Genomic DNA, 22,762 nt, shown 5'->3' with positions numbered 1-22,762 from the left:
AGAGCACAAACTATAGCAAGGCTTATTTAACATAAGTTATGATAAACACTTGCATCGCTTTTAGTCATAGAAAGTTCAAGTTTTTGGAAGGACAGGCTCTTTGATGTCCTAAAAATATCTTGATTCAACCTTCGCCCGATCAATTTCAATGTCAGAACTGCCTGAGTTACTCATTGAGCACAAGTGTGAAGACAGTTCCCTATATTTGGCTGACTTTTAAATTACTGATGACACTAGGTTTCCACTAAGCATGTCCATGTCTAACAGACTTTCAAAATCACATTCCAGTAAGAAGTAAAGCTATACTCCTGTCTTCAGATATTATTATTATTATTATTAATAATAATAATAATAATGTCTCCTTTGCCAAGTGCTGAGTATTATCTATACAACATATACAATGTTTTCTGTACTAATTTTAAAATTATTCAAATAAGTAAACTTTCCTTGCAAGTGCTAGTTATTCCTTTTATAAAGAGCTGAGGCGAGAATGAAATGGATGTGTGCATCTGCTGTCTGGATCTTCACCTCATGCTGCTGGGAGCTGCATGAAAGGTTAAAGCATATCCAGAAGGGGCTGTCTTATGTTGGCATGGTAGCAGACCCATCAATAACTTATCAATATTAAATAGAGAGAAGTCAAGAGGGCTCCTGAAATTTGAAATGTCTACTATAGCTCAAAATGGACCCTCCTATAAATAAATGCAGAATATAGGTAAATAGTCTTGTTTATTTCTGTGCTAGTTCTCGGACTTGCACTCATGGCCTGTGAACTACCTTTCAGCTTTTTTTTTCCTCAAGGCTAGCTCTCTATCATTTAGTCACAGCTCCACTTCTGGCTTTTTGCTGGCTAATTAGAGATAAGAATCTCACTGACTTTTCTGCCTGGGCTAGCTCTGAACCACAACCCTTGGATCTCAGCCTTCTGCACAGCTAGGATTACAGGCCTCAGCCATTAGAGCCCAGCAGTAAATTACCTTTAAATCTCCAGCCTCAGCGGGACTGACTTTTGGCAAATACCCATCACTTACTTTTGCGTGTCTCTCCGTGATGTGCCAGCTCTGCCTTCAGAGGAAGTGCAGGCCCCAGCCCTAGAGTGCTGGGCAGGACCATAATCGGGGGCTCTCCAAGTAAGCCAGGCTTCTGCAAGAGGAGGAGGAAACAAAGTAAGGCTCTGCCCTTGGCTGACAGCTACAGCCATACACAGAGGACACACATGAAATCCACAAGCTGATCACCAGCCGGACTCCAGAAAAGGAAACGACTCATTCCAAAAGAAAATGTGATACTTACATTATTAGTAGGGATATTCTCAAACTTCATTAATTGTTGTTGTGCCAGAGATATGTGAGTCAGATTCTGAAGGAATACGTTAGAAGTACTACCCATAACTGAGCTCTGTGAATGTGACAAAACAGTAAGTTGGTTTAATTTTGAAAAGCTATCATGTTCATCTTAAAATTCAGTTCTCCAATGGATCTGAGTAGAAGCCACAGTGTTATCATGTAATACCCCTTTTCCTACTTTCGGCAGGGGTGTTTCATTTTCTCAAGAATACACAAGAAGTGACCATGCCATCATGTGAGCAACTCCACCTCTGCCCCTGCTGTCCTTTTCCTCTCTGCCCCTTGATGACACTGACATACTCACATGCTTGCCAATACTCACTCACTCAGCGAAGATGTACTGAGCAGCTTCTATTTGTCATGTACTATGTTGTATACCGAGAAATTTAAGACAATGATTGGGCCTCATGGATCTTATAGTCCCCCAGAAAAAGTGAGATTTTAATTACAAAAATACGTTAGATTGCCAGACATTGGTGGCTCATGCCTGTAATCCTCGCTACTAAGAAAGCTGAGATCTGAGGATCATAGATCAAAGTCAGCCCAGGAGGCAAAGTAAGTCTACAAGACTCTTAATTAACCACCAAAAAGCCAGGAGTGGAGCTGTGATTCACGTGGTAGAACACTAGCCTTGAGCAAAAAACCTCAAGGACAGTAGCCCAAGCCCTGAGTTCAAACCCTAAGACTGGCACCAAAACAAACAAAGCTTACAAAAAAATATGTAAGATGACAAATGGCAATTGCATGAGGAACAAGCAAGAGACTATGCAAATGCTGGGGGACTCTAGCATAGCCGAGACCATGCAAATGCTGGAGCTCTCTAGCAGAGCCTGCAAGATAGGAGGGCAGTTTCCTTGAGGACCGAGCTCAGGTGCTAAGATCTGAAGGCTGGAAGAGGTGAGTGAGGTATGGGCAGTTAGGGCTGTGGGGTGAGGTGCTGCAGACAGCTCAGACATCAGGAGGGGACTGAGCAGGAGAGAACAAGATCCTGGGAACAGTCACAGACAATGAGCTTAGGAAACAGAAGGAGCCACCTGCACAAGCTTTCAAAGCAAGCTTAAAATGTACCTGATTTTTCTCCTAACGCAAAGGGAATATTATCAATACTAACTCTACCCCTGTACCCAATTCATACTCTCCATACTTAATTGCAATCACTGTTTCATGTCTGTTTTCCCAATGAATGTGCTGTGGGACACTGGGTCATCAGTGATGAGCAGAGTATAGTATATGTGCTAATTCACAACAACAGTATGCTGAGGGAATGAATGAATAGAGATGTCATCAGTCCTGTCAGGACTGTGAGGATAAAAAATAAAAGCTGGGCTTAGGACCACATGTTCATTTACCCAACCCTATACAAGCACTTACTCCATTTCTTTTTTTTTTTTTTGGGGGGGGGGTCCGGTCGTGGGGCCTGAACTCTGGGCCTGGGCACTGTCCCTCAGCTCTTCAGCTCAAGGCTAGAGCTCTACCACTTGAGCCACAGCGCCACTTCCAGCTTTTTTTCTGCTTATGTGGTGTTGAGGAATCGAACCTAGGGCCTCAGGTATGCAAGGCAAGCGCTCTACCACTGAGCCACCTTCCCAGCCCCTATACAAGCAATTACTGTATACCAGCTTTGCCTTTTAACCAGTACTATGGATTCTTAAAGAATTTCAAAGTAATACTTATTTCATTATGTTTGTCTCCAATATCATGCACATATTTGAAATATTTTTAAATGGTAAGAAAAATATTCCTTACTCTCAAGAGTATATGAATTTTTATAATACTTAATTTCAAGAATTATTCTTTATTTATTTGTTTCTATAAAAATGTTTGGAGGGTGACAGCAGTCCTGAGTTTAATCTCAAGGTCACAAGCTTGCTAAGCAAGCACTTTACTATTACAGCTGGGCCCCCAGCCCCTTTTGCCATTGATTGTTTTTGAAGGAGGGCTTTATTCTTGGAAAGCTGGTAAATTACATAGTCCCTGTGAGTTGATTAACTCTTGGAATACTGCATCATTCTTGTCTTTTGGGGTGTCCTGGTGTAGGCTGGATGTTGGAACATTTGGTTTGAAGGTCAATTTGTTTCACTAGTCTCTTTTAGTTCAGTGTTTCATTTTTTTTTTTTAAGTTTTGTTTCTGTTGAGGCAGAGTCTTACTGTGTACTCAAGACTGATCTGAACCCATGATCCTTGTTTTCCTTTTGCCTTAAAAATTTTTAATTTCTTATAACTGTTATTATAAAAGTGATGTTATTATAAAAGTTATTAAAAAGTGATACAGTTACATAAGTCAGGAAAAGAGCACATCTTTTTGGACAATGTTACCCCTTTCCTTGCTCTTTCCCGGTTTGGTTCAGTCCATTTTTTTTAACATTTTTTTATATTATTATCTCTTTAAGTAGTTGTACAAAGAAGTTCCCATTCTATAAAACAGTGTATGAGTACAAGGTGTCTGACAACATTGTCGCCCATCACTCCTAACCCCTCTATTCTCTCACTTTTTTTCTAATTGAGGTTAGGTGATTACATAAATTTCACATATTTCACAGTAATGTGGAACGTGATCTTTTTTTAAAAAAATTAGGTGCTTCCTTCCCCTTGTCACTAGGAAGAGCAGCACACACCACCATATCCAGCCACAGGCTGAGGTTGTGTATGGCAAGCGTTTTTGCCTTCAAACCAAGATCTCCAGTTATCTGCCTCCCAAATAGGGGAGGTGACACATCTGAGCCATGCTGCCTGGCTTATAAATCTTTTGAGTTAAGACTACATAAGCTTGTTTTGCACTATCTATCCATTATCTAGCAAAAAGATACATTAAAAATAAATACCATGAAACAGACCTCTTTCCTTCTTAAGACCCTACAAATCGGAGTCAACATAATTACCATGCTATTTTGATTAACTTAACTGGATCTGATATACTCATATGTGATATACTGCAGTTGTATTTATTAAGGATATACTTTAAAAGCAAAATACCAGCTGGGTGCTGGTGGCTCACACCTGTAATCCTAGCTACTCAGGAGGCTGAGATCTGAGGATCACAGTTCAATGCCAGACTGGACAGGAAAGTCAGTGAGACTCTCATCTCCAATTAACTACACGAAAACCAGAAGTGGCACTGTGGCTCAAGTGGTAGAGCGCTCGCCTTGAGCTGAAGAGCTGAGGGACAGCGCCCAGGCTCAGAGTTGAGGCCCACAACCAACAAAAAGTAAAAAGCACAATACTCAAGTAACTGCTAAGAACTCTGTGGGTTGAGAATGAGCACGAGGCCGTGGCCTGGCGCTACAGTCCACCACGGTGCCTTGACATACCTGATGTGCTTTACTCAGGTGCAAAAACGCAGGGGAGACGGATGGGCTTACCAGGTGGGACAGGCTGTGAGGTGCTCCCAGAACTGCGTGGGGAAAACAAGAGAAAAAGTTAACCAACGGACAGGCGAAATTAAAAACGAAATAAGCTCCAAAAACATTTCTTTAAACTTTCAGCAAATTCATCAGCAGTTTGGTGACATACTAATCTTTGGTTCACTGGTTAAAAGTGTCAGGCCACTTCCCTGACAATTCAACTCTGGAATTAGCAGAATTAACTCTTGAAATTGAATTCCTTTCTGCCATCTCTGTGAAACACTAAACTTAGGCTAATTCTTCTCTAGCCCCTAATGCAATAAAACAAGTTCAATCTTTTCATAAGTTCAGAACTAATTAAACCCACTGAATTTGCTCAGTGTTTTGTTTTGTTTTTGTTTTGTGCGTGTGCAGTTTCTGGGTCTTGACTTCAGGGCCTGGGTCCTGTCCCTGAGCATGTTTTACTCAAGGCTAGCACTCTTACTACTTGAGCTTACAGTTCCACTTCCAGCTTTATGGTAGTTAATTTGATATAAGTCTCATGGACTTTCCTTCCTGGGTTAGCTTTGAACTGTAATTCTCAGATCTCAGCCTCCTGCCTAGCTAGAAGTACAGGTATGAGCCACCTGTGCCTGGACAGTGCTTTCTTGGGGGAAAGGAGGATGCTAAGAGAAGATAGTGGAAAGATATGATTCCTGTTCTTAGAAATCTCCTGCAGGGGCTGGGAAAGTGGCTCAGTGGTAGAGGGCTTGCCTTGCATGCATGAAGCCCTAGGTTTGATTCCTCAGCACCACATATACAGAATAAGCTGGTTGTGGCACTGTGGCTCAAGTGGTAGAGCGCTAGCCTTGAGCTGAAGAGCTGAGGGGCAGTGCCCAGGCCCAGAATTCAGGCCCCACCACCAACAAAAAAAAAAAGAAAAAGAAAAAGAAAGAAAGAAACCTCCTGAAAAAATAATCTATGCACACAGAAATATTTACACACTAAAAACAAAAGACATAACAATAACACTAGGCAGAGAAAGAGGAATAAATGATAAGCGTATTCTATTCAAATCTAAGAGTTTAAATATCAGAGTTCATTTCAGAAGAGAATAAGATAGAAAATACATGAAGATATTTCACCTAAGTATTATGAAGCAGATGGAAATAGTCATACATACAAAATTACACATATATAATTTACAAAATATTCAGTTCCAGAGAAGGAACTGGTAAAAGCTTTTCATAATGAACAAGTAGCAAAATTGAAAAAATAAGAACAGTGCCAAGCATGGTGACACAGGCCTGTAATCCTAGCACTCCGGAGGCGAAGACAAATGTGTTAACTGAAATATGGTAGATTCAAGGGGAACTTCAAATAGTGTAATTCCTTAGAAAGCCAAAACCAAAGTAGTAAAATAAAACACCAGGAAGCAAGTACTCAGAAGGGGTAGAGTGGGGCAAGGGGAAAAAGGTAAACAAATGAAGAGGAGATAATGAAGACCAGAGTCCAATGTTTATCCTACAAAATTAAGAAAGTGAGGGAAGGGTAGATAGGGGAAGGATGGGTGAAGAATGCTGAAAGGGGTGACACTCATAAGATGCATGGTATCTGTGAACTCTTTGTTAAAAAGCACCTCCTTTGTACAACTACTTCAAGATAATTTTTTTTTAAAGGATCATGGATTCGAGATCAGTCTTGAGTAAACAGTGAGACTCTGCCTCAACAAAAACAAAACAATAAAAAAACGAAATACTAAACTAAAAGAGACTAGTGAAACAAATTGACCTGAAACCCAAATGTTCCTGCATTTGAGCCTATACCAGGATACCTCAGATGACAAGAATGATCCAGTATTCCAAGAGTTAAATTAACTCACAGGGACTATGCAATTTACCAGCTTTCAGCATTGTCAAAGGTGGTGCTACCCACTGCATATGGCAATGAAGTGTTTATTTACAGCAGAATTTTAAGGTCACTAGAGTAATGGGAGGTTATATAGCAGGGGACCTGTTAGCTTTCTTTTACATAGGTCAGTGTGGAAAAGGCATGTTGGGGTGGAAAACTATTATATAGAAAGAACTTGCTTGCAAGCTCTATGTCTGCAAATTGAGTGCAGATATTTAGGAAAGTATGACTTCACTAACAAAATAACTAGAAGAGGTTTTTTTAATTTCGGAATTGAAATCTAAAGAATGATTGTTTAGCTATTAGGATACTCTTATAACAAAGTAAAGGTAGAAGAACATTCCATATGCCTCACCGAGTTCTCTCTCAAGCATTTACATATGATCATACCTTGATCATACGTGAATATGATCATACCTTGAAGCAATAGAATCCATACTGACATGTGTACTCAGTATATGTTTGATTTGCATGTCATTATTATTGATACCATCCTTTTTCTATTTCAGGATTCCATCCAGGGCACTATACTTAGCAACGGCTATATCTCCAATGCTGTAACGAAGTCATCCAAACCCCAAGTTTACTATGATTGGATGACCTTGACTTATTTACTAGCTGACAATGGTTTGAGGGGAGGGGTCTACTGTTCCATTTCCACAAACGCTTACAATGTATTCCAATCAATCTCACCCCTCTATCTTTCTCCTTGTCCCTCTTCCCCCATTTCCAAAACCATTTCAGCAGGTTTCACTCTTGCAAATAATTCATTCTGACTACATTCAACTTGCTTCATACTTAAAGAATTATTTTAAGACAAATCCCCTCCTAATTAAAGAACACGTAGGGCAAAACATGGAAATTACCAAACCTACAAAGCCTCATGTATCACCTACCAGAGTGAAAAGATATTTCCCTCAAAATAATGATCATGGGAAACACAAATAACAGATGTCAAAACATTTTTTACATGACATTAAAGTAGTAATCTGGCAAGTGTGATGAAAGGATTTGCTAACATAACATAAAATACAAACCTACTTGACAATTTAGAAGATATTTTATTAAATATATGCACAGACAGTTATGTTCATATAAATTTCTTAAAAGTGGCTACATTAATATAAAAATTTCAGAGCAAAGAATAATTCTAGAGAAAAAGATGATAATTTCATAACAATAAAGGTGCCAATTCATGAAGAAGATACAAAAATCCTAATTGTCTGTATACCCAAAAACAAAGCTTCAAAATAGATAGTGCGAAAATTAACAGAACTGAAAGGAAAAGTAGGTAAATCCACAATTACAATTAGAGATTTCAAATGCTCTCCTCCCCTTTTGGGATAGTCACTCTACTCTGCTGTGAAACTCTAAAATATATCGGAAAAAAAAAAAACCAACTCAGGCTGAGCACCTTTCTCCTACAGTAAAACACACATCACTTCTGACACCAGAGAATACCTCAAGTCTTCTTTATCCCCACAAACATTCTGTCAGTTTATCAGTAACTGAGAATCCTAGCCAGGAGTGATGAGCAGATGTGAGGCTGGGACATTTTCAGATTGTTATTCCAAGGCTGAGTCCTAGCTATTTGAGATCTGAAGATTATAGTTTGAAGACTGCCTAGCTTTCAGGAAAGTTCATGGGATTCTTATCTCCAATAAATTATCAAAAAGCCAGAAATGGAGCTGTGGCTCAAGCAGTAAAGGACTAGTTTTGAGCAAAAGAAGCTCAGGGACAGTATCTAGGTCCTGAGTTCAAGTCCCAGGACTGTCACTGGAAAAAAAAAAAGTAGAAGTATGAAAGTTTTAGGAAATAATGTACTACAACTCTTGTTTATACTTAATTTTATCTTAGAAAAGGAAAATACTAAGCTTCACCATTTCTTAATAAATGGACTGCCAATGGTAGATTGATTTGGTATATAACTGATAATACTCTAAAGGGTAAAAATATATTGGAGTTTGGGCTACAAATTTATTTTACTGATATAGTTTCACGGAATAAATGAATGAATAAATAAATGAGCAGAAAACTGTGAACTGGGAAACAAAAACCAGGGAAAACCAAACCAAAACTGATGAGAATTCACAGAATTGTCTTCCAATATTAGGAAACTATACCTCTGGAAGAAGACAATTTATTTTGTTTCTTCAAAAACATAGCAAAGGAGTAAAACTTACAGGGATTACGACCTAATAAAAGAAATTTCTAAGACAGGTGTGCTGGCTCAAACCTAGAATGCTACCTAGCAGGCTGAGATCAGGGAGATAATAGTTCAAGGGCAGCATGAGCAGAAAAGGTCAGGAGACCCCCATCCTCAATCAATAAAAAACTGGGTATAGTGGCATGTGCCCGTCATCCCGGCTGTATGGGAAACATAAATAGAAGAACTGTGCTTTAGGCTGGCCCAAGCAAGACTTTTTTTAATGACTAAATCCAAAAAATAAGGAAAAAAAAAAAAGGTGGGGTGTGGCTCAAGGAAGGCCTGGTAGTAAGCATAAAGCCTTGAGTACAAACCCAGTCCTCTTAAGAAAGAAAAGACATTCCTAGTGATTAAAATGATGAAATCAAGAAACAAACTGCCTTCAGAAATAGTGAGATTTTTATTATTTTGTGTTCAAGATGGTATTTCTATGTTGTAGACAAAATTTCTGAGTGCATAATAGTCTAAAACCTGAAAACCTCCACAGTTGCTTCTGATGCAGAAATACAAATACAAATATTGCTGTATAATGAAGAGTCTGGGCACAGTGGTTCATGCCTGTAGTCCAAGTGTGAGACCATGGGTAAGGAAAAGTTAGTTCTATATCAAAGAACTAGCTAGCTGTGGTGGGTGGGTGCACACCTGTAATTTCAAACCTGTGGGAGGCAAAAGTCAGATGATTCCAGCCCAATACTGACTTCAGGCAAAAGTGAGAGATCCTACTAAGGCCAGAGGCATTGCATCGAAATGCTGGTACACACACACACACACACACACACACACACACACACACACACACACACACACACACACACACACACACACACACACACACACACACACCTAGATTTTTGTCTCTGCTCTCTGGGAGGGAGAATAAATCCTTGCAAATTTACACACACACACACACACACACACACACACACACACACACACACACACACACACACACACACACACACACACACACACACACACACACACACACACACACACACCTAGATTTTTGTCTCTGCTCTCTGGGAGGGAGTTGCAAATTTCCCCATTGTCCTTGTTATGCTAAGAAGATGATAAAGGTGAGACCATGGCTGGCCTCAAGATGAAGATGATCAAGGCAAAGGCTGAGCAGGACTGTATAATTAGAGTGGTGGGGCTGTTAGCCTGTTCTGTCAGCTCCATCTCTCACCCCCCAAGGAGAAGAGGGGGACCACAAACTGAATTCTGAGAGACCCCCACTGAAAATCCTCAGCTGGCTTGACATGATGAAGGGACCTGTTCCAAGAAGTGGTATGGTAATGATTACTTGGTTTCAAATCATGCCAATGAAGAAGCTAGACTTAAGGTTTAGTATTTAATCTGTATTAATGGTAAACAAAATAGGAAACACGTAAGCAGATTGTAACTTACAAAAAGCACTCAAAATACACTGCTGTCTTAGATAACTGATTAAAATTAAAAAATGTTATTTATTTGTGGTTTTTAACATGTGAACCCTTTTTCCACATTCAACACATATGGTGGCCCAATCAGCTTCGCTAATTGGTTCGCTGTGGGTTAATGAGGATTCCTGCTTACCTGGTTTGACGCCTCGTCCACACAGCTGCGGCTGCAGAAGAACTTGTAACATGGCGGGGTTGTTTAAACTTCTCATAATTTGTACAGGATTAGGCTCTGGAAGTAATCCCTTTTGATTACTGTGTGTCTTCCATGAATACAGCAACGAACATTAGAACAAGCGTGGATACAAAAGACAGCGTTTTAAAGGCTTTCCCCTAGCAATTCTCATGCATCAAAGATCTATTCTGACTAACACAACTTGAACTAGTTGTTTGCTTTCTATCCAGCTTTTAAGTTAATTTAGCTGTTCTATTTTACATATGACATGAAATCTTCATGAATGTCAATTAAATGTCATTTGTTTTCACAAAGACTCACGTCTAGGAGAACAAATCTCTTCACAATAGGCACATAAGAGGGTAACAAGGAAAATCTGAATTAGCTACCAAGGACAGAACTTGCTGACACAATATGTATCTTCAAAACTACACAAGAGCCTTACTATACTGTTGATCTGAAGACTAATAATGTAGCTTGTCTTGAAAATAATTTTTTATATTGCAAATCTAATACAAAACTAAAATAAGCTGACTTTGTATACAGGTAATTGGATATAACTATTTGGTTTTAAAAATAACTAGCCTCGGGCTGAGAAGGTGGCTCAGTGGTAGAGCGCTTGCCTTGCATGCATGAGGCCCTGGGTTCGATTCCTCAGCACCACATAAGCAATAAGAAAAAAAGCCAGAAGTGGCTCTGTGGCTCAAGTGGTAGAGCGCTAGCCTTGAGCTAAAGAGCTGAGGAACAGCGCCCAGGCCCAGAGTTCAGGCCCCACAGCCGGACCCAAAAAACAAAACAAAACTAGCCTGATCTATGAAAATCTATAATAATAGAAAAGAAAAACACGAAACTTCTAGTAATGAGAAAATGGAGACTTGAATCAGGAAATCTGGTTCTCCCAATCTAGACGCTGAAACTGAGAGGGAAAGAAGATGACTCTGAGAAACTGCCATAAACCTGATTTTAAAGCAACAACAAATCCTTGGGGGGGGGGGGGGAACGGTGTGCAGGGAACCGGAACGGTTGCAGGAGAGAGCCTGGAGCCACACAGAGCAATTCAAGGAAGAGCTCTGAGTTCACAATGAGATCTTTCCTCTACATTGCCTTCAGGGGGGCTGGCTCTCCTGGTCAGCCAAACAAGGCAGAAAAACAGCAGCAAGGCCCAGTGACAGCCAAAGAATAGAGGAATTAGTCGGGGGGCCATGCAAGCTCAGGGACAGTGAGAAGCAGATACATAAGATATGGGCAGGGCAGTCTCTGGGAGACTCTTATCTCCAATAAACCACTCAGAAAAAGCTCTAAGTAGCACTGTGGCTCAAGTGATAAAGTGCTAGCTTTGAGCAAAAGAAGCTCAGGTCAGTATCTAGGCCTTGACCAAGCCTCAGGACCAACAACAAAAAAAGCTGGGCTGGAGGCATGACTCAAGTAGTAGAGTGCCAGCTATGCAAGCAACTGATGTAAGCATGAGGCAGAGTTCATTCAAACCCTAGTACCAAAAAAGGTTTTGTATTAAAATCCCATAGAAAACATCACATAGAAGGATAGCAGTATGTATGTATTTTGCACTTCATAACTTATTTTGAAGATTGAGAAAAACTGAAGATGTTCCACTGTTGCTGCTAGGTAGGTAGCCACGAAGTGGCCTGTGTGTCAGTCTAAGTGAGGACTTAGAACTGCTAGAGCAGTTCTCATTAAAGAATGTGGATCAATGGGGAGGTGGAGAAGGAAAGGGATAGGAGAAGAAAAACAAAAGAGGGGGTAACAATGCTCGACAAGAAATGTACTCATTACCTTAATTAAGTAACTGTAACCTCTCTGTACAGCATCTTTACAATAAAATAATTTTTTTAATGTGGAGCAAGAGAGCAGCCTACCCAGTATGAGGATGGGAAGGATAACTCACATCACAGTGGAGGATGGATTAGAAGACTAGTAACTGAGGGACCACATTGGGAGTGATTCTAGTCTCACTGGTAAGAAAAGATGAGACTCTTGTATAAAATAAAAGACTGATATGGCCACAAGGATATGCAATTTTTGAAGCAGAACTGAAAAGATTTGATATTTTTCCTACAAGCAGATCTGGGTATGGCTAAGGGTGAACATGACTGACTAAGTTTATGGCACACAGAGTTTAAGTTTGATTATATATATAACTTAGGACCTGGAAAAGCACGCCTCTGGGAAAAATAATTTTCTTTGGAAATGTTGAAACAATTTCTTTAACAGGAGGTTAGGAGGTCTAATCTATTCTAACCAATCACTTGAAATATAGATTATGGCTTAGTGGATATATACATGTGAGTTACTATTAATAGGCAATAACTGAACAATGAAGAGCATCTGCGAGGAAGAAGGAGAAAATACAGAAGCCTGCTGGTACTATGCTAGGTGAAGGAAACAAGTTAGGGCAAAAACAGAAGCAGCAGAACACCACCACTGTGGCAGAATTCATGGTAGTCGTTTTCATATTTTTATTTATATTTATTTGTTGCATAGAGGGTTTCATTGTAAGATTTCCATAGATACCTACAATGTACTCTGGACATTGAGAATGTTTTTTTTTTTCATGTTTCACTTTGTATTGAGACAATATCTCCCTTTTAGCTGAGGCTGGACTGGACTGGCTATGCAGCCCAGGATGGTAATCCTTCTGCCCCTTTCTCTTCAGTGGTGAGCCCTGGTGATCCTCCTGCGTCTGCCTTCCAAGTGCTGGGATGATAGGCCTTTACTACATGACCATAGTAGAGACCTTTTTTTTTTTATTGTGAAAATACCATTCAGAGGGGTTACAATTACATGGGCAAGATAATGAGCACATTTCTTATCAAGCATTGTTGCCTCTCCTTTGTTTCCCCTTCCTATCTCTTCCCGTCCCTTTCTGCTGCCCCCCACCCAATCCTCCCCCCACCCCTATAGAAGAGTCTTAAGAGTGCCAAGATCAAATAATAAAAGACTGAAGAAGGCCAGGTATGAGTGGCTCACACCTGTAATCCTAGCTACTCAGGAGGCTGAGATCTGAGGATTGCCATTCAAAGCTACCCTGGGGAGGAAAGTCTATGAGACTCTTATCTCCAATTAGTTACCAAAAAGCTACGAGTAGAGCTGTGGCTCAAGTGGCAGAACACAAGCTTTGAACAACAAAAAAAAAGGGCCCAAGGACAGTGCCTAGACCCTGACTTCAAGCCCCAGGACTGGCACTAAAACAAGACTGAAGAATACCCATTAGATATGAATACTAAAAAAATCTCTGCTAATCTCCATGAGAGTATAGTCACTTTAGTAGCAAAGGCAGAAACTATAATGCATGAGTTAGGCTGACAAGGAAATGGGTAAGAAATGAGAATAATGAATGGGACTCAACTTTTTTGAGAAATTCTGATTGTATAGTTGTAAAGAGCAATATCTGGAGAAGTCTCTCTCAATAACAACAACAAGAAAAATCTATATTTAATGAAATAGTACGCAATGATGAAAAGAGTCAAGATAGTACAAAAAGCAGACATATAAGTCTCTAGGACTTATAACTGATCCAAAAAAAACAGATTCAATAATTTACACATATAAATAGTATTCCTCCTCCTCCTCCTACTACAAGTAGGAGGGCATCTTCCCCAAATGAGGACCATCACCTATGACACTTCTAATGATGAGGCTGTACTATGGAACAGGAATGATGGTTTCATGTCAACAAGATTGCTCCTCTCTGGGCTCCCTCTCAGAAGCAGAACTAAGACAATAAACAACCATGTCACCCTTTGCTCAGAGCTGCTTAACAAAGCAGACTTCTCTTCCCTCCCCCAATTCTTCTTCTAAAACTCATGCTGTGCCCCAAAGATGGGCTGAAATGCTTACTTTGTGTTCCCATGCCATATTAATCACTTTCCTTTACCACTGCTTGTCTCCTTATTTGGCATATTGGGCTAAGTGGCTGGACCTGGGATGTGAGACCCCTAGAGTCAGAGGTTACAGAGGCTCTGCTTCCTCCAAGAGAGCAGGGATCTCTAATAAACAGCAGTGAATTCTGACAGCTCTCACTATGAATGAAGCCAGCACCAAGTAAGTACTTGTGGGATGAATGGTATTAATCAAAGAAGGAAGCCAGAAATAAGAAAAATTGCTTGAATGAATCTAACATGTAGCCTTCAGTCTCTATAAAGTAGAACCCATGATCATGTGACAGAAAGAAGGACAAAAGCAGGAACAGGGTGCAGATTTTAGACACTGCTGTGGGAAATGCCAAAGACCAGACCAGTGACAAGCTGCAGGCTGCTGGACCAGCTCTCAACAGATGCCATTCCTAGGCATCGACACCCACTTGTTTATTTTTCTCCATGAGAAGTTAGTGCCCTGACTTTGGAAGTAGGTGGTGACTGGAATGGATTCAGAATTGTAAACTCCACAATCCAACAGAGACAGCTTAGCCAGAGGAACTGAAGTTGATGGGCAACCATGGCTCAAGTAGTGAATTATAGAAGGGTGAAAGAAGTTGTAAGGAGACGGCTAAGAGAAGACAGGCTGTAGGATCAGAAGCGAGATGAGAGAAGAGAAGGAGGAGGGTAGAGATGGAAGTGAGGACAGCCATGTCCTGTCTGATCCCCTATCCTCTACCTTCCTATCTCTGTACCTCATCTACAAGTCAGTTTCGGACTACTCTCACCATGGCTTGCCTTGTTTATATATTTTATAAGCTCTCCATTTCCTATCAAATCCAGTTTAATTTCCCTGGGTATGCCAGTCTCCCCTGCTGACATCAACCTACCACCTTCCCATACTTATCTCTTGAGTAGTTGTCCAAGCTGATTGCTTGTAAGCACATAAACCAGCTCAGACCACTGCTCGAGCTGTCTGCTTTACTGAGTCACTACGCAGTCTCCCTCCTCACGGTTGTCAGATTTAGCAAATCAAAATACAGGCTGCTCAGTTAAACTGGGAGTTCAGATAAACAATGAATGATTTGTTAACACGAGTGTCTCATGAAAAAAAAATCTGTATTTGGCAATCTTATCCTCCACCCCTCCACATATGCCACTGTTTAATGCCACACTCAAATGTGTCACCTGCTTCATGAAGTCTTCCCCAGTTTTTCAAAAGTGTATCTCGCCCTTCATTAAGTCAAAAGTTATTTGCTATGCTGAGGGCTGAGGTAAAAGCCTTCTGCATAGAGTCCCGTCTATGGGGCTTCAGGACAGAGACGTGGAGAGGGAGAAGTCGACGGTGATAATCAAGAGGGAAGCACTGTATGAGCTGAATGGAGACACACGCCTTCCTCAACTCATACTTAGGAATATTTCTGAAAACATCCAATGCAGGCACAATACACTCACAACTCACAGCAGAAGGGCAACTCCAACATTTACTGAACAAATAAAATTCCTTCACAGAACTTCTCAAGACAAATACATTTTTACTAAATACGATTTCTTTCTCTATAACAACGTCTGGCTTGAACTTACAAAGACATCATCAATTTTCAGAGAGGATGAATTGAAATATAATAATGGTTCAATGGATAATCCATGACTTTAGATAGAAGGTCTAGATGAAGATAGTCTTAGGAGTTTCCTATAACTTTAAGGAACAGACCAAATTGCACTTACCACACGCTGGGCCGCTATCAGTGCTGCTAAGGTGCTTCGCCCTGGCGCTCCTGGGGCACAGAAGGACACCTGGACTCTGCCCCCGCTGACGGTCATGCCATCTGCCACCTGCTGGGCTTCCTCAGCCTGCTCTGCAGAGTGATACTCAACCACTGCAAAGCCACCGACGTAACTACCTTCATCCTGGGCAAGCTGACACCACATATGTTATTACAAGGAAATTCTGCAAGTGACTCAGAACACTAGTGACAACTAGTTACAACAAATTGTTTCCAAGTTCAAGAACAAGTAGATCTGAGCCTGATAGTTATGACCATAATGCGTTCTTTCTCCATGAAAACAGAAGGCTATGGGATGCTTGGACAGACTCCACAGATCCTTCTCTATCGTCAGGAAAATAGAAAAGGATCTATTGAGTCTCATTCTGATTTTTTTATAACTTATGTCAACAGTTAATTCCCAAATGATAACAGTTCCCTACACAATCAGAAATATGTATGATTGGGGATTTATGAGAAAACATGAGGACTCAATAATTAAAACTTTCTTTTAAACAAAATGTACAGGTTACAGAGAATGAATAGTATTGGAAGACAGAGAAAAATTTCTAGCCCACATACTGATGTAAAACAAGAATTATCAGGGCTGAGAAGGTGGCTCAGTGGTAGAATGCTTGCCTTACATGCATGAGGCCCTGGATTCGATTCCTCAGCACCACATAAACAGAAAAAGCCGGAAGTGGCACTGTGGCTCAAGTGGTAGAGCGCTAGCATTGAGCTGAAGAGCTGAGGGGCAGAGCCCAGGCCCAGAGTTAAGGCCCCACAACCAAACAAAAAACAAAAAGCAAAAACAAACACAAACAAAAATAAACAAACAAGAATTATCAGAAGTAGACAGGTGAGAGAAAACACATTCAACTTGTACTGCAAAATCTGAGGTAGAAAATCAATTAATATTATTCATCACATCAACAGGAGCAAGAACAAGAACCACATGGTTATCTCAATAGACGCAGAAAAAGCATTTGACAAGATCCAACACCCCTTTATGATGAAGGTTTTGGAAAAATTAGGAATCCATGGAACATTCCTCAATACAATAAAGGCTGTATATGACAAACCTACAGCCAGCATTATACTCAATGGTAAAAAACTAAAGCCATTTCCTCTTAACTCAGGAACAAGACAAGGATGCCCACTCTCTCCACTTCTCTTCAATCTAGTATTAGAATGCCTAGCTACAGCAATAAGACAAGATGCAGACATAAAGGGGATCCAAATAGGGAAAGAAGAAATAAAACTCTCCCTCTTTGCAGATGACATGATCTTGTATTTAAAGAATCCCATAGACTCCACTCCCAAAGTACTCAAGCTGATTCAAAACTTTGGCAAAGTAGCAGGTTATAAAATTAACCCCCCAAAATCAATGGCTTTTCTGTATGCCAACAATGAGAAAAGTGTGGCTGAAATTAGGAAAGCAACTCCATTTGTAATAGCCCCACAAAAAATAAAATACCTAGGAATTAACTTAACTAAAGAAGTGAAGGACCTCTATGATGAAAACTTTAAAATCTTGAAAAAGGAAATCAACACAGAACTTAAAAAATGGCAAAAACCTCCCATGCTCCTGGATTGGCAAGATTAACATCGTGAAAATGGCAATACTTCCCAAGGTTATCTACAAATTCAACGCAATACCTATCAAAATTCCACCCTCATTCTTCAAGGAAATAGAAGAGGCAATCCAAAAATTCATATGGAACAATAAAAGACCCCGAATAGCAAAAACGCTCCTCAACAGAAAGAACTCTGCTGGAGGAATATCAATACCAAATTTCAAACTCTACTATAAAGCCATAGTAAGCAAAACAGCTTGGTATTGGCATAAGAACAGACCTCAGGACCAATGGAATAGAATTGAAAACCCAGAAATGAACCTACAGACCTATAGCCATCTAATCTTCGATAAGGAAGCTAAAACAATAGAATGGAAGAAAGACAGCCTCTTCAGTAAATGGTGCTGGCAAAATTGGTTAACTACATGTAGAAAACTAAAGCTAGATCCTTATATATCACCCTGCACCAGAATCAACTCCAAATGGATCAAAGACCTTGAACTCAAAGCAGACACTCTGAAAACATTACAGGATGGAATAGGAGAAACCCTAGGTCTCCTTGGCTCAGGCCGAAATTTTCTGAATAGAGACCCGGAAGCACAACAAATCAAAGAAAGGTTGGACAAATGGGATTGCATAAGATTGCAGAGCTTCTGCAGGGCAAATGACATAGCTAGCAAGATCAATAGAAAGCCCACCGATTGGGAGAAGATCTTTACTAGCCATACAACAGACAAGGGTCTCATATCTAAAATATACTTGGAACTCAAAAAATTAAACCACCCAACAACAAATCCTCAAAGAAACAACTGCCCAATAAATAAGTGGGTGAAAGACTTAAAGAGAAGCTTCTCTGAAGAAGAAAGAAGGATGGCCAATAGACATATGAAGAAATGGTCAACATCCCTAGCCGTAAAAGAAATGCAAATCAAAACAACATTGAGATATCACCTCACTCCAGTTAGAACGGCAAAAATCAAGAACTCTAACAACAACAGATGCTGGAGGGGATGTGGACAGAAAGGAACCTTACTTCATTGTTGGTGGGAATGTAAACTTGTTCAACCACTTTGGAAAGTAGTATGGAGGTTCCTCAAAAGACTTCACATAGAGCTCCCCTATGACCCAGCAATCCCACTTTTGGGCATTTACCCAAATGTTTACAAACAAGACCACACTAAAGCTACCAGCACAACTATGTTTATTGCAGCATTATTTACCATAGCTAAGATATGGAACCAACCCAGATGCCCCTCAGTAGATGAATGGATCAAGAAAATGTGGTATATATACACAATGGAATTCTATGCCTCCATCAGAAAGAATGACATTTCCCCATTTGTTAGGAAATGGAAAGGCTTGGAAAAAATTATATTAAGTGAAGTAAGCCAGGCCCAAAGAAACATAGGTCCCATGGTTTCCCTTATTTGCAATATCTAGTATATGTATGAGTCAAGCGAAAAAGGTCAGATAATGTGATGTTAGGAAAACGAACCCTTAAATATGTATTTTAATGTTTTCGTTTCTTTCATGCATGTGTTTCTAACGCATTTATAAGATTATTTCTTTGTTGCTTTGTATGTCCCTCCCCCACAGTGTAACCCCCGCTTTCACTTTATTTGATGTCAGTATAACATGTGGAGGAGATGGGGACAAACAAGTCGTTTAAGGATTCAGGTGGACCTGTTGCAACAAGGAGAATTACAAAATGTCATGTCAAAGCAAGCTTTACAATGTCGGTGTGGGGGTGGGGGAGGGGGGTATGGTTGGGTGGGGGGGAGGGGGGAGGCTGGGAAGGGATATGAAGGGTAAACAAAGGAGGAGGCTGCAATGCTTGGTAAGAAATGTATGCATTATCCTGCCAATGTAATTGTAACCCCTCTGTACAGCATGTTCTCAAATAAAATAAAATTAAATTAAAAAAAAAATTTGAGGCAGATTCCCCAGGATCTAGACAAGTGTACCATAGTGAAAATGGTGCCCAGGTTTATTAAAATACCATACTCAACCTTGAGTTCTGAGTAAACTGTGCTTGTAGGACTAGTCCCACATCTGTAGGAGGGTACCAGGGGATGTCAATGTCCAGTAAACACTGGCTCCAAGAGAAGAAAACAATAAGACACAACAATATCTTCAAGTTTCACAAACATATGAGCTATCTTACATACGTGTATACTGCAAAGCGTGTCTTTAAGAAGACATACAACTCTTCTGTGTGGGTTGGCATCTTATACATTGATTTTACAAAAAAAAAATCAGTTCCTAGCCCTTTCCTTCTTTTTTTTTTTTTTCCTCTAACTTTTGAAACTTAACTTCCTCCTACTTTTCTTGCTGAACTTAGACCAAATTTCCATTTTTTGTTCATATTTTTGTTTCTTTTAAAACTGTCTTCAACTGTTTGTTTCTCCATAAAACATTCCAATCATGTAAGGAAAAAGACATCACACTGACCTCTTCCCAATGCTTCTCTGACAGCTCTGCTCTGTTCATAACCAAACCAGATTTTAAAGTCTGAGCTGTAAAAACCTTTTGTCCCTTCTTTGGTCCCAAGAATTTCTCTTGACAGAAGTTGTCATCTTAGTATTGTTTTAATAATCCTTTGAAACCTTAAAATACTATCACTTTTGTTATGATAACCTTAACTCCCATATAAATTAGTTCTTTTTAAGTCTTTCAAAAGGTAAAGTCACTCAAAATCATGCATCAGTAGTTTTAGAAAGGAATATTTTAGGCAGGCCCTCATGTCTCATGTCTACAATCTTAGTTTCTTAGGAGGCTGAGATGTGAGGATCGCAGTTCAAAGCCAGCCTGGGCAGAAAAGTCCATAAGACTCTTATCTCTACTCAGAAAGAGCTGGAAGTGGGCCCTGTGGCTCAAGTGCTAGATCACTAGCCTTGGGCACAAAAAGGTTCAGGAACAGTGCCCAAGCCCTGAGTTCAAGCCCCACGACAAGCAAAAAAAAAAAAAAAAAAAAAAAGAAGGAATATTTCAGTTCACCATGAAAGCAATTCAAAGAGACGATAGCCTGACTTACGACATAATTAACTTTCCATTACTTTGAAGTATTTTAACAAACTCTAAATAGTAAAGTGACTCAAAAATAGTGTAGCAAACATTTTCCATCAGTATAAAGGTCAAATACATAATCCACATGATCCTTTTTGCTCTTGGACTCATATTCAAATACAACACTTAACAAATGGTTATCCCTTCCCATTTGCTCCAAAGACCTCAACTAAAACTACAATGCATTATGGGTGGTTACAGCATGATATCACTATATAATAATTAGTATTCAAGAATAGCTACAAGCCAACTTTTAGTAACTGGGCAGAGGTTTGATTTAAAACATTTGCCACAAAATTTCTAAATTTATACACTTTTTGGAGGGAAGATGGTAACATTAATTTTGAATATACATATTACTGTATCACCTCACTCAGATGTGGAACTTAAAAGGCTCACATCCTAGAAGCAGAGTACAATGGTGGCTGGGGTGGTTGTCCGGGGTAGGGTTTGGAGGGATGTTGGTCAAAAGAAATAACATTCCAATTACATAGAAGGAATGATTCAAGGAAACTACCACATAACATGGCTGCTTATAGTTAATAACATAGTGTATAGTTAATAATATGGTGTATTTTTTTAAACTGCTAAGAGAGTTATCACACCATAACTATCAGGACAATATGAATCTTAACCACCTGGATCTAGTCATTCCACACATACATGCACATTCCAACTCTAGAATTTCTAATGCAATAGTAGGAGTTCATCAAATGTACAATTAAAGGGAGAAAGCGGGGAAGAAAGGCAATCAAGAGAGAAAGAGTGTGGTAGGGAAACTGGTTTAAAAAAAAAGAGGCGGAAAGAAGAAATGGAGAACTAGAGGGAGTTGTGTGAAAATCTGTAAGGGCAGGACTTTATACCGTCACACATAGTATAGTTATGTCTGCGTATTTGGATATAGTTAATCTTACTATAAGTATGTGATTCAAAACTTTTATAGTGTTGTTTTCAGATTTCTCTAAATGTCTCACCTACATGACTCCAGGAGACACGATACATTCTTGTTAAGTTTCATAACATTTTCCTATTCTCTCCAATACCGATCTCCATGTGAAATTTGCCAATTTTTTCCTACCTCTCATTCTCTGCCATAAGACTATGAAGTCCTGAGATACAGTATCCTTCTATTCTCTGCCTTTCTGACACGGGGCACCATATCTGACACCAAGAGGGTGGCAAATGAGCTTTCACCCCTTGTCTAAGGGGTGAAAAACTGGATGAATGGCTGGAATGAGTAGTGCTGCGTTTGCTGAGGCATACTGAAGTACATATAATAACTAGTGTGGATCATCAACCGGAAGTCATATAAAATTTTCTATGAACCTTAAGTCTTCATAATACACAGCAGAGAATAAAATTGTCCAATTTACTACCTAATGCTAAGCTTGTGGATTCATGTAGAATAGACACATATGCAAATATTTTTTAAATAGCTCTAATAATCTCTTAAAAATACCTACCTGGCAAAATATAGGTTTATGGATACTGGAACAAAGTTGCAACAGCTCCTCTGAATCCCTGTAGTCGCTAGGGAGTTTATCTATACAAAGGCACTTAGAATGAATGAGCTCTGAGGCCAAAAGATTAACATCCATCCACTGTGCAAAGAGTGTGGATTCTCCCAGCTGTTTGCCGAGCAGTTCCAATCTAGCCTTTGCAGCAAAGTCTTTTTTCATGTACTCCACAAAGCCATAGCCTTTGGAATGGCCAGTTACTTCACTGTAGACCAGAAAACATCTCTCGATATTTCCATAAGCACGAACAAGTTCTTCAAACTCTTCTAACGTAAAAGAAATGGGCAGGTTGGTAATACACAGTAATGCATCTGTAGGCTGGAGCTGGACTATTAAGTCTTTGCCTCGAAAACAATATTGATGAAACATCTGAATTGCATTCTGGGCTTGTTCCCCATTCAGTAAGGTAACAAAAGCTGGAATATAATAAAAGAAATTATAGTGTTTTAATGCCAAATTCTTTTATTATAACTGACAGCAAGAAAAACACTTTAGATCCATAACTCAGCACATTCAGACACTGGCATGTTTTCCTGAACAAAATCATCATGCAATTATAGCTCAGCA

General features: G+C 39.7%; 1 protein-coding gene across 1 annotated transcript in view; it reads right to left on the bottom strand.

The window, feature by feature from the left end:
- LOC138808646 (ribonucleoprotein PTB-binding 2-like) overlaps positions 1-22,762 on the bottom strand; it is a 74,553-nt gene that overhangs the window by 16,598 nt on the left and 35,193 nt on the right. The window contains exons 3-8 of the mRNA XM_069994906.1: positions 22,142-22,611; positions 15,998-16,189; positions 10,359-10,485; positions 4,655-4,737; positions 1,294-1,398; positions 1,032-1,143 (exon numbers count right to left, since the gene is read on the bottom strand). Of these exons, the coding sequence (XP_069851007.1) occupies positions 1,032-1,143; positions 1,294-1,398; positions 4,655-4,737; positions 10,359-10,485; positions 15,998-16,189; positions 22,142-22,611 (1,089 nt within the window). The remainder of the gene's footprint in view (positions 1-1,031; positions 1,144-1,293; positions 1,399-4,654; positions 4,738-10,358; positions 10,486-15,997; positions 16,190-22,141; positions 22,612-22,762) is intronic.

This window comes from Dipodomys merriami, unplaced genomic scaffold (genome assembly GCF_024711535.1).
Source record: "Dipodomys merriami isolate MVZ:Mamm:240054 unplaced genomic scaffold, mDipMer1.0.p SCAF_464, whole genome shotgun sequence".
Lineage (NCBI taxonomy): Eukaryota > Metazoa > Chordata > Mammalia > Rodentia > Heteromyidae > Dipodomys > Dipodomys merriami.
The sequence above is the reverse complement of the archived record's forward strand: the minus strand, read 5'-3'. Positions and strand labels throughout refer to the sequence as shown.